This window comes from Vipera berus (genome assembly GCF_964194415.1).
Source record: "Vipera berus genome assembly, chromosome: 8".
Taxonomy (NCBI): Eukaryota; Metazoa; Chordata; class Lepidosauria; order Squamata; family Viperidae; genus Vipera; species Vipera berus.
In genome coordinates, this window is record NC_138211.1 from 21,371,738 (window position 1) to 21,384,850 (window position 13,113).

General features: G+C 46.1%; 1 protein-coding gene across 1 annotated transcript in view; it reads right to left on the minus strand.

The window, feature by feature from the left end:
* FER1L5 (fer-1 like family member 5) overlaps positions 1-13,113 on the minus strand; it is a gene marked incomplete at both ends in the record, with an annotated part of 107,134 nt that overhangs the window by 60,156 nt on the left and 33,865 nt on the right. Inside the window, 7 exons of the mRNA XM_081333394.1 lie at positions 3,909-4,098; positions 5,442-5,542; positions 7,086-7,210; positions 7,742-7,919; positions 8,722-8,835; positions 10,129-10,241; positions 12,838-12,920. Coding sequence (XP_081189520.1) covers positions 3,909-4,098; positions 5,442-5,542; positions 7,086-7,210; positions 7,742-7,919; positions 8,722-8,835; positions 10,129-10,241; positions 12,838-12,920 — 904 coding nt within the window. The remainder of the gene's footprint in view (positions 1-3,908; positions 4,099-5,441; positions 5,543-7,085; positions 7,211-7,741; positions 7,920-8,721; positions 8,836-10,128; positions 10,242-12,837; positions 12,921-13,113) is intronic.

Here is a 13,113-nt window from a genome sequence, read left to right on the forward strand (position 1 = left end):
CCATTTTATGACTTATCTTGCCAGAGCTGTTAAGTGAATAACTGCAGTTCTTAAGTTAGTAACACAGTTGTTAAGTGAATCTGGCTTCCCCATTGACTTTGCTTGTCTGAAGGTTGCAAAAGGGGATCTCGTGACTCCGGGATGGTGTGACCGTCATAAATATGATCCAGTTGCCAAACATCCAAATGTAAATCCCATGACCATGGGGATGCTGGAATGGTCATAAGTGTGAAAAATGATCATAAATCACTTTTTTCTGTGCCGTTGTAACTTCAAACCGTTACTAAATGAACTGTTGTAAATTGAGGACTACCTTGCTATTATCCTTCTCATTTTTCTCATCTTTCTTACTACCCTCTCCTATTGGTATCTTATGATTTATAACTTGTTGTTTGTATCCTATGATTAATGATTGTACTTATGTTTTATGATCTATGACCTATCACTGGTTGGATGATCTTGGTGGGGGCTCTCCATTTATTATGCCCCTGTCATGGACCGATCATCATCTCCTGCGGATGGTCTTCCGTTTTGCCACCCCCCGCCGTGGGGATACGGAACCAATTAGATGGTACCGCCCCAGACGCTTAATGGATCCTGATAGATTCCAAGCGGCGCTGGGGTCCCCACCTGCCTCCATTGCTCACAGCTCGGCGGATGCCTTAGTGGAAACCTGGGAAAGGGCAGCCACTGAGGCACTTGACCGGGTTGTACCCTTGCGGCCCCTGACCCGGCGCAGATCCCAGCGAGCTCCATGGTTCTCCGCGGAGCTCCGGGAGATGAAGCGTCGGAAACGGGGCCTAGAGAGCTGTTGGAGGTCGAGCCGATCCGAACCCGACCGGTTGCGGTTAAGAACCTATATTAGGTCTTATCTCGCAGCGATGAGGGTGGCGAGGTGTAATTACTTCTCTACCCTCATTGCGTCCGCAGATAATCGCCCGGCCGCCCTGTTTAGGGTGACTCGCTCACTTCTTAATCAGGAGGTGAGGGAGGATCCCTTGCAGGGTCGTGCCGAGGAATTTAGTCTATATCTGTCGGATAAAATCGCTCGGATTCGGACCGGTTTGGACTCCAGCTGGGCAGAGTCAGGCGATCAGGACACGGACGGTCTTGTCAACGTTATCTGGGAAGAGTTTGATTCTGTGACCCCTGATGAAGTGGACAGGATTATGGGGAGGCTGAGCTCCTCCACATGTTTGTTGGACCCGTGCCCTTCCTGGCTGGTTTATGCAGCTAGGGAGAGGACACGAGGCTGGCTCCAGGCGGTTATATCTGCTTCTTTGAGTGAGGGTTATTTCCCCACCGTCTTGAAGGAGGCGGTGGTGAGACCTCTCCTCAAGAAGCCTGCCTTGGACCCAGCTGTGTTGAACAACTTTCGTCCAGTCTCCAACCTTCGCTTTCTTGCGAAGGTTGTTGAGAGTGTGGTGGCGCATCAGCTCCCTCTGATCCTGGATGAAGCGGATTATCTGGACCCCTACCAATCGGGTTTCAGGCCCGGGTACAGCACGGAGACGGCATTGGTCGCTCTGGTGAATGATCTCTGGAGGGCTCGGGACAGGGGATATTCCTCTGTCCTAGTCCTATTAGACCTCTCGGCGGCTTTCGATACCATCGACCATGGTATCTTGCTGCGGCGTCTCAGGGGATTGGGAGTGGGAGGCACGGTTCTTAGGTGGTTCTCCTCCTATCTCCTGGGACGTTCGCAGTCGGTGTTGGCAGGGGGGCAGAGATCGGCCCCGAGGTCTCTCGTTTGTGGAGTTCCTCAGGGGTCGGTTCTCTCGCCTCTCCTGTTCAACATCTACATGAAACCGCTGGGTGAGATCATTCGTGGTTTTGGAGTTGGGTATCATCAATATGCCGATGATACCCAACTTTTCTTTTCGACCCCAAACCACCCCAGTGATGCCCTCGCTGTGATGTCCCGTTGCCTGGAGGCGGTTCGGGTCTGGATGGGGAGGAACAGACTTCAGCTCAACCCTGACAAGACTGAGTGGCTGTGCATTCCGGCATCCCGGGACATTCAAGATGTTCCATCTCTTTCTATGGGGGGTGAGCTCTTACCCCCCGTGGATAGGGCTCGCAACTTGGGAGTCCTCCTAGATTCACGGCTTACCCTAGAAGATCATGTAGTGGCCGTGACTAGGGGGGTTTTTGCCCAGGTTCGCCTGGTGCGCCAGTTGCGGCCCTATCTGGACCGGGATGCCCTGTGCACGGTCACTCATGCGCTCGTGACCTCTCGCCTTGACTACTGTAATGCTCTCTACATGGGGCTTCCCTTGAAGACCACTCGGAGGCTCCAACTGGTACAGAATGCGGCCGCGAGAGTTGTCTTGGGAGTTTCCCGGTACTCCCATGTTACACCTTTGCTCCGCGAGCTGCATTGGTTACCAGTCGTCTTCCGGGTGAGGTTCAAGGTCTTAGTTATGATCTTTAAGTCCCTACATGGCATGGGTCCGGGGTACCTCGGGGACCACCTGCTGCCGGCTTCAACTCCCCTCCGCCCTGTGCGTTCCCACAGAGAGGGCCTCCTCAGGGTGCCTCCGGTCAGGGAATGTCGACTGGCGGCCCCCAGGGGGAGAGCCTTCTCTGTGGGTGCCCCGGCTTTGTGGAACCAACTGCCGGTGGAGCTCCGGACGGCATCGGACCTCCGAACTTTCCGTCGTGGTCTGAAGACCCATTTGTTTGAATTGGCCGGTCTGGCCTGATGGGGGAGCTGTGTTTTAAATTGTCATTTTAGATTGCATTATTGTTTTTTTAATTGGGCACTGATTTAATCTTTGTTTTAACTTTTGTATAGTATTGTATTTTATTTATATGCCCTGTGAACCGCCCTGAGTCCCTAGGGAGAAGGGCGGTATATAAATTAAATAAAACATAAAACATAAAACATAAAACAAACTTTGTGGTTTGAATTTATACTGAGAGCTTATGACCAATTCTTTGTGTGTCCAATTACACTTGGCCAATACATCCATCCGTCCATCTCTCTCTCTCTCTCTCTCTCTCTCTCTCTCTCTCTCTCTCTCTCTCTCTCTCTCTCTCTCTCTCTCTCTCTCTCTCTCTCTCTCTCTCTCTCTCTCTCTCTCTCTCATCTTTTCCTAAACATAACGATGCCACAATGATGAAGCAGGTATGGTAACATCCTCACGAGAGCTTTGGCGAGCATTGTGACTTTGCGTTAGGATGTGGCGATGTTACTTTTTGGTCATTCTCATTGAAGCAGAGAGAGAGAGAGAGAGAGAGAGAGAGAGAGAGAGAGAGAGAGAGAGAGAGAGAGAGAGAGAGACTGCTAACACTGGGTACCTCCTGGGAATGATCTCACAGGTGGATGGAGCATGACCACCCCATGCGCTCCTCCTGTCTTTTGCTCTTCAGCGAGGAAGGGCCTCTGCTTCCCCATCCCAGTGTGATAGTTTGTCAGACTGCTCTCACGCAGCCAGTAAAAAGCGACAAGATGACCAGTCTGCCCACTGCAAAAGTTAAGGGAGGGATGGGAAACGGCTTTCCCAGGCAAAAGAGGGGGAGACCCTTTCTTACGTAGGATGGGACCAGGACAGAAGCAGAAAAAGCTTTGGAAATTGTTTATCTGTTATTGGCCTTGCTCTTGTAACCCTGAAATTCAGAATGGTTTGATCCTGGTGCCTAATATTCCTTCAGAATTAATCAAGAGATTAATTTTGGATTATATAGATTTGGGTGAATTTGCATGGTCTGATCCTCGATCACAACTTTCACTTGAGTTCTGGACACATCTAGGTTCCGCTTCTGGAGAAGACACATTGGAGAAAGGCATTTTGGAATGAAAAGAACATGAAGGTAGATGGCACCTTCATGGGGCAGAGCCCGTTATCCTGACAGTCCACACACCCCTCCACCCTCCACCCTCTAGAAGCTACAACCAGGGGTACCTCCGTTGCAACTGAGGCAATCTGATTCAGCCAACCCTCAACTTTAGGGATGAGTTTCTGCAAGGGAGTTTTCCAGCTGGTTTTCTCTGCGGCCTTGCTGATTTGTTGGAGCACCCGAACACGGAGCTTCCACAGCTGTTTATCAAGGACAGTCACAGCTTTCTGGATGTCCAAGGCTGGCAATGGCTTCCTGAAGATGGAAAGGGGAAGAAGAGTCAATAAAGATGGAGGCTCAGGAGATCAATGCCCTAGAACAGGGGTGGGCAACCTTGGCTCTTTTATGACTCGTGGACTTCAACTCCCAGAATTCCTGAGCCAGCCGTGCTGAGGGGAAAGGGAGAGGTTTCCATGCTGAACCATGCTGGCCCAGGAATTCTGGGAGTTGAAGTCCATGAGTCATAAAAGAGCCAAGGTTGCCTACCTCTGGCCTAGGCCTAGGCCACTTTATAACTCGTGGACTTCAACTCCCAGAATTCCTGAGCCAGCCGTGCTGAGGGGAAAGGGAGAGGTTTCCATGATGAACCATGCTGGCCCAGGAATTCTGGGTGTTGAAGTCCATGAGTCATAAAAGAGCCAAGGTTGCCTACCCCTGGGTTAGGCCTAGGCCGCTTTATGACTTGTGGACTTCAACTCCCAGAATTCCTGAGCCAGCCACGCTGAGGGGAAAGGGAGAGGTTTCCATGCTGAGCCATGCTGGCCCAGGAATTCTGGGTGTTGAAGTCCACGAGTCATAAAAGAGCCAAGGTTGCTTATCCCTTGCCCTAGAACTAGATAGGTACAGAGAGATAATGCTTTTCCAAATTTGGGGCTGTTTAAGATGATGTTCTCCACCAGCCCTCTTTCACCAATGGATCACCTTTTCCCACAGCTACTTTTTTACCTGACTCTTCCCTCTGGGTCACGTTTGCATGAAATCTAGGTTAGTTGTAGGCCAGGAAATGTGCCCGCATTGCTGTTATTCATTAGCATTGATTTTCCAAACTTCTTTCAAAAGAGGACTGAAGTCTCAGAGGTGGGATGTATTATTCTCTAATATATTTAGTCACTCTTTAGGAGAAGGGTAAATAAATGTTTCCTTAAATTTCTTTATGGAAGGGGTAATCAAGATTAAATAGGCAGTTCTGAACAGTAATTAAAACCTGAGTCCATCCTTAAAAATTAGATTACTGTGCTAATTCAAAGCCTTTTTTTCCCTAAAGAAAAGCATTTGGTTTTTGTTGATACTGAAAATACGTCCTCTACTTAAGTCATAGTTAGGTCTCTCAGGATTTGTTGAATAAACCATACCTGATTGGATTAAAGCAACACGCCAAACTATAAATCAGGGGTCTTTGAACTTGGCCCTTTTATGACTTGTGGACTTTAACTCCCAGAATTCCTCAGCCAGGCACGCGTGCCTGGCTGAGGAATTCTGGGAGTTGAAGTCCACAAGTCATAAAAGGGCCAGGTTCAAAGACCCCTGCTCTAGTAGATTTGTCCTCCCCAGAAGCCACATTTCTGTTAGAGTATCCCCCTCTGCTCATGAAAGCTTACTTGCAGTCTTCAACCAATTCTTTCTGCAGCTTCTTCCAAACAACACCCACCAATGGGTCATGGGGCAGGCGGATGGTTTTAAGAGTATCCAGGTTCTTTTTCTGTTGGGAAAGAAACACACATCAATTCTTGCCACCTGTGTCTCTTCAAGTGAAGTGACCTCTGGCTATAAGGTAAAGGTAAAGTTTCCCCCGCACATGCATGCTAGTCGTTTCCGACTCTAGGGGCCGGTGCTCATCTCCGTTTCAAAGCCGAAGAGCCAGCGCTTGTCCGAGGACGTCTCCGTGGTCATGTGGCCGGCATGACTAGATGCCAAAGTTGCACGGAACGCTGTTACCTTCCCACCGGAGTGGTCCCTATTTTTCTACTTGCATTTTTACGTGCTTTCGAACTGCTAGGTTGGCAGAAGCTGGGACGAGTAACAGGCGCTCACTCTGTTACGCGGCACTCGGGATTCGACCCGCCAAACTGCTGACCTTTTGATCGACAAGCTCAGCGTCCTAACCCACTGAGCCACTGCGTCCCTTCTGGCTATACTGGGGGGAAAAATGCAGAAAATCTCCCAGATATCTGCCTGCTTCCAGCCTTTATAGTTAGAAGCAATCGCTGGGTTTCAAGGAGGTGCCAAAATGGCAGTTACCATATGGTTGAAACACAGCACAAGTTTTAAAAAAGGAAAGGCCCGGCCATTTTGACTTTTTTGATCACCACCCCCATCCTGGGAACATGCCTGGAATCAAAGAAGAACTGGTAGATCATCTGTTAAGAAGCAGAATGCTACAGGCTAAAAATCACCAATCATAGTCTAAGTGTGGCTCAAGACCTGTTTGGCCTGATATGTCTAGTCTAATGAAGAGAAGGACGAGGGGTGGGATGATAGCAGTCTTCCAATATTTGAAAGGCTGTCACAGAGAAGAGAGGGTCAACCTATTCTCCAAAACACTTAAGGGCAGGACCAGGAGTAATGGGTGGAAACCTATGAAGGAGATATCTGCCTTGGTGGAGCAGTGGGCTAATGCCTCCTTAAGTAACACCAGCTGCCTGCAATTAGTGCAGGTTCGCATCCCACCAGGCTCAAGGTTGACTCAGCCTTCCATCCTTCCGAGGTAGGTAAAATGAGGACCCAGATTGTTGGGGGCAATTAAGCTGACTTTGTAATAATGCCGCTTGGGGTGTGTGTGAAAGCCCTAACAAGCAGGCATATACATAGAATGAAGGCTACTGCTAAGCTTGTAAGCCGCCCTGAGTCTTCGGAGAAGGGCGGGATATAAATGGAATTAAAATAAAAATAAATAAATAAATATCTGACCTAGAACTAAGGAGAAATTTCCTGATTATGTGAACAATTAATCGGTGGAATGTCTTCCCTCCAGAAGTTCTGGGTGCTCCAACATTGGAAGTTTTCAAGAAGAGATTGGGCAACCATTTGTCTGGGATGGTATAGGCTCTGCTGTTTGGGCAGGAGAATCGACAATAAGACCTCCAAGGTCCCTTCCAACTCTGTTATTCTGTATATTGATCTAAGCAGCCAAATTTGAAGACACCGATATGGAAAATGCATTCCTCTCCCATCAACAACCCTCCATCACACTTTTCTTGGGTGAATTGGCATAATGACTCCTTCTCTTCCTCTTGGAAGCTTACCAGCCTCTCATGAATGAACTGGAGGGTGTTTGTGCAGGCAACGCGGTAGCTAACATCCTCCCAGAATGAGGTGATGGTCACCATGGGTTTAGTGTCATACCAAGGTAGGTAATAGTAGAAATTGCCTGCAACAGAAGCAATCTGGTTTTGCATGGAGTTCACAGTGGGGCTACTGAGTATCAAATGAGGTCATTGATCTTTATTTAGCACTGGATGGTTGGGCCTGCCCCAACTTGACTCCATAGGAAAGAAAGATCCTTGCCTCCATTTCTAGCAAAAAGTATACTTTTACTAAAGGCAAGTGGTTACAGCGTAAGCAAAGCCAGATCTGAATATACCCACATAACCCCTTCTCCTGGACTATCCTCCCACTGGTCATATTGCCAATGTCCAATGCTATTCAAATTAGGCGTTTTGGTAACAGTTCCTCATTTTGGTGCCTCTTGGGTGGTTGTTTACATTCCATTCCTCTGCTTGTGTCCTTGGATTGTTCAGCCGTTGACTCTGGTTGGCAGTTCTGGTTCTTGTCACCCCCCCTCCCTACATCCCCTCCCATCTCCCCCTCTCCTCCTTTATGGCAGGATGCCATCAAAGCGAAGCGGTGTGATGGCAGATCTGACATGGAGACGCCTGTCCTTCTGCCCTTAATTGCTTACCATCGTAGACAGCATGGCAGTACTGAGTGGTGGAGGCAAACGGTTTGCAGGTCTCATCAAATTTGTTCCCATAGTTCCCCAGGCTGACCTCAAACTGGATCTGTTCCGTGATATCAGCCAACATGGTGGCAGAGTAAAAGACCACACACAGACCATACCGGAACTGGGGCAAGAAGTACTGAGGAAAACCAAGAATGGTCATGGGTTATGCAAGAAAGGTGTAAGTTAGCCCAGATCATCCCACATAATTTGCTACTTCCAACTTGGGTTTATAAATTCGACTGAACTATTTTCATTCATTCAGATTAAAGCGGATTAATTGATTAAAGCTCAGTTGCTAGAGTTTCAACAATGACATTCCAGCAATCCAGCAAATTCGTAGCAAAAAAGATATATATATTTTTTGTAATTTTTTTTTACGTTTTGCCCATTTTTCACCTTAATGGATTTGTTAATTTCAATGATTTAAAGATCAGTACTGCCCACCTAAGATAGAAATATTTCAGGGAAATTCAAAAATATAGTACTAAAACTCTTAAATGTGTTCGGCAACTATTAAGCCAATAGCCCTAAATAGGACAGAGCATAGAACTCGATTTTTAATAAAGAGCAATACATTTTTACTAAAGAATCAATTGAAAGGGGTGTAAGAATAGCATGTTTGCCATTGTGTGGGTCTCTGGAGGCTCTGTGGCTTTCTACACTTTTTATACTTCCTTTAGTTCTCATTAGGGCTTTTCCTGTTTGGGAACTATGGGTAACCATGAAGGCTGTAGAGGGATGGAAATACAGGTAACCAATAGCGACACCTTCCACCCATCCAATGATCAAGGCACCTCAAAAATATCATGAAGAGCAATTTGCAGGAAGATCATAAACATTTTTAAAAAAAGGTTGCAAAATGACTCTGGAGAAAGTCCACGGCATATTTCCTGTTCTAGGAGATATTTTCTTGCAAAATCATTGTGGATCCACTTCACCTGCATCTTTTTAACAGTTTCTTCAGGGATGTCATCAATTTTCTGAACCGGGATGGGTTCCCTGATAGTCCGCAGCTCCATAAGAACTCTTCCACGATATGTGGTCCCTTCTTCCTGGAAAAATGTGTGGAGAGATTGTGTCCGTGGAACAAATAGCAGATTGCAATTGCCAGAAGAAAAGAGAAGCATTAAAAAAAATGCCAGGAATCTTTTCATACGTTCTTCAATTGGGCGGGTCTTATATTGTGCAGGTTGATATATGTGTGGAAGTTTAGTCTCTTGGCCATGCAATCAAGTAATATGGTCTCAACTGAACATGAGTTGATTCAATGGAAGGACGGAGCCTGGAAGTCATAAAATTTACAACACCAGATGGTGGCCTGTAATCCTGAGAATATGATTTTTTTTACAAAAACAACAACAATAATTTTAATTCCTGACTGCATGATTAGGAAAGCCTGAAACATGAGAGATCAAGAAATCAACTTCACAGAAAGGTTAAAATTACTTTTATTGAGATCTTGCAAGTCTAATTGTGTTGGAACTCTTTCCCCTACTTATACTGCAGGGAATCATAGAGGTGTCTGCCTGAGCTGCTTCCAAATGCTATCTGAATGTTCTAGACTTTTAAAAAAATGTTTCGCCTCTTGTTGCCTTGACGATGGAGCTTACGTATCTCCACCGCCTATTTTGCTCCTTAAAACCCTGTCAAAAAAGGTGCATAAATTTCAGGTCTGTGCTGCAGATGGTCTATCCACTAAATCAGGGGTGGAGAACAATGGCCCCTTTATGTCTTGTGGACTTCAACTGAGCTAGTTGAAGTCCAGAAGTCATAAAAGGCCCATCGTTCCCCACCCCTGCAGTAAATGGATAGCCCTAAACCAGGGGTAGGCAACCTTGGCTCTTTTATGACTCGTGGACTCCAACTCCCAGAATTCCTGAGCCAGCATGAGGGAACTATGGCCCACTCATGACTCATGGACTTCAACTCCCAGAATTCCTGAGCCAGTGTGGGGGAACTATGGCCCCCTCATGACTCGTAGAATTCAACTCCCAGAATTCCTGAGCCAGCATGAGGGAACTGTGGCCCCCTCATGACTCGTGGACTTCAACTCCCAGAATTCCTGAGCCAGCATGGCTCAGCTTGGAAACTTCTCCCTTTCCCCTCAGCATGGCTGGCTCAGGAATTCTGGGAGTTGAAGTCCATGAGTCATAAAAGAGCCAAGGTGGCTTACCCCTGTTAAACCTACGGACAAACAGGCAAAGCTGATCTCTCTCTGAATGTATGTGCCATAATCCTATAAGTCTGTTTAACTTTTCAGCTACTGTGTCTTGCAGGACAAATGGAACAATCCATTTTAGACCTCCCCTCAGAACACTTTTCTTGGTTTAATGGGACAAATTTACCGCCTGAATCCTGCGTTTCTCAGGAGATTCATCTGGATTCAGAAACTCCTGCTGGCTTCCGTAGAAGGTGAGAAAGCTGGGACCAAAGCAAGGTAAGAAGCCTGAGGTCTCTTCTGAAAGCAAAGAGAAAAATGAATTTGCACACTGGCTGATGAATTCATGGGTTTCTCTTGGCTTATTTCCTGAAAGCCTCGGTCCAGTTCCCAAATCCCACTGAAGTGATCAGCCTAGAGATTTTTTTTTAATGCAAAGTAGAAAAGATGTCAGAAAAATGTCAAGAACAGAGGGGTAACAATACAAGTAGTCCTCAATTTACAACAGTTCATTTGGTGACCATTGGAAGTTACAACGGCCCTGGAAAAAGTCACTTATGACCATTTTGCACACATGACCATGGCAGCATTCCCAAAGTCATGTAATCAAAATTCAGATGCTTGGCAACTGACTCGCATTTATGACGGACGGAGTGTCCTGGTGATTCCCTTCTGACAGACAAAGTCAATGGGGAAGCCAGATTCACTTAACAACTTAAGAGCTGCAGTGATTCACTTAACAACTATGGCAAGAAAGGTTGTATAATGGGGCAAAATTCACTTAACAAATGTCTCACTTAGCCACTTAAATTTTGGGCTCAGTTGTGGTTGTAAGTCAAAGACTACCTGTAGTAGAAACTAAATAGAAGTATAAGTTACAGCAACTCTCTGCTTGTTTGTACTCCACCTGGAATACGGCCTCCAAAAATTAATCCTGAGGAAATTTGCCACCTGATAGAAAGATGTTGGCCTATTTCACGATGCATTTGGGCATGTGATGTGAGTTAGAAAAAAAACATATTTGATAAAAAGAAGGGAAGTGGAGAAAGGCAAAAATGGGGCAGAAAGTAAATAATCGAGATCAACGGGATCATGGGAATATCCTTGGGAGAGCTTTGAGTATGGTAAACATTTGTCCACACAGTCCCCAGGAACGGAACATGATGTGATGGCAACCGATGAACTGAATTTGAGATAAGATCAGATGGGGGTGGGGAGTGTCAGGGTGTATGGATCTTCAAAGGGGTGGTCAAAACTTTTTTCCAAAGCACTTCTTGAAAGAACATCAGTGCAGCAAAGGGTGCCCGTACCGACACATTTAAGTGAGGCTGAAAAAAGTACAGAGAAGGGAAAACAAGAAAAGAACAAAATAACCCTTCATTATATCCAAATGTGTGACTTTCAACACCCAGAATTCCACAGAAGGCATATCAAATGCTGACACTTCAGAAAACTGAACTCCAAGTATCTAGAGGGTTATGGGTCCTGGGTCAGGGAAATGTGCGACTGAAATGGTCCCACGATGCGGCTGGATGTGAATGGGTGGAATAAGATGTCACACACTCTGCTAATACCATCACTAGAGAATGCCTCCAAAAGTTAAGGATTGGGTGAGCTTGGATGGAAACAGCTGCCACCTCAGAGAAAGAACTCAGCACCAGATTAGCGACTTTAAAACCAAACGGGAACATGTTGAAAGTGGCCCAGTGGATGATTAGTGGTGTTGTGATTCCGTGCCAGCCAGTGGACCCGGCAGTTGAGTCTGGGAATCAGAGGAGGAGGAGGAGGGGCCTGGAGAGCCAGCAGAGTCGGAGGAAGGCTCTGATGAATTCCAGGACTTACAATCTGATGAAGAGCCTGGCCCTTCCACTCATGCTCAGGCTGAGACCCAGCTGTGCTGGGAAGCTGAGTTAGACTCTGAGGACTCACAGTTGGAAGACATCATAGACGCTCACAAATGCCGACAGGCAACAAGAGCAGGACAGAGGGAGGCAATGGGGCGACTCCAAGGATGAAGGAGAAAGCATTGAGAAGCGACGCCTTGGGGCTGCATAATAAAAAGGGAAGGTGTGGACGATGTTGGTTGCTGAAGGCAACCATTTGCAAAGGACTCAAGTTTCATGGGATCATGTTCTGATTGCCTTGCCTGTGAACAATTCTCCATTTGAATCGTGTTTTGTTTGTCTTTGCTTTTGGGACATTTTGCAGGTCTGTAAATAATATTAAAAGGGGTTTGTTTTTCCTGCATTTCCAGCCTGCTTGTTGGAAGAGGTGTTTGTTCTTGTGAGTTAACAAGGAAGGACTTATGTAGGCTGGGACAGAACAAGTGGAGACAAGATGGAGCTTTCAACAAAGCAGTTGCATGTCTGGCTCTACAAATAATACTGTCAAGTTCATGGGAGGCAAATGACATCATGGACATCACAACCCCATCCAAGCAAATGATATAACTGGGCAATGATGTAATAATGCAACTGACGGCATCAGGGCTTCTGTTGGAGAACTATGATCTTGAGGTTCTGCACTTGTTGTCACTGTGTGTTGGGGGGAGAGAGCACGGGGGGAGGCTCAGCTAATCTCAATGTACACATGTTGTACTTTGACAATAAAGGTTTATTATTATTATTATTATTATTATTATTATTATTATTAATTATTAATTATTATTATTATTATTATTATTATTATTATTATTATTATTATTATTATTATTATTATTATTATTATTATTATTATTATTATTATTCTGAAGCATCCTCAAGGGCAGGGGTCTCCAAACATGGCAACTTTAAGGCTTGTAGACTTCAACTCTCAGAATTCCCCAGCCAACCATATTGAGTGGGGAATTCTGGGAGTTGAAGTCCACAAGTCTTAAAGGGGGTGGAAAAGTTCTTACTTTTTGTTCCAGCTCCTGCGCAAGAGATCTGGGAAAGGCTGATGAAGGCTGTGCCCAAGATGGTGCCATCTCCGTCTTCTGCCCTAGGGGGGAAACAAGAAATACTGGGAGTCTGCCAGTATTTCATTTTTTAAAATCCCTTGTAGAAATATGCTTTTTAGTGGAATGGGGGTTAGATAAAACCCTTCAGCACTTTTGATGGGCTGTCTGCTAAAGCAAAGCAAGGCTACGGCTAGGGAGCAAATAGGATGTGTATTAGATAACTCCTGAAGCATT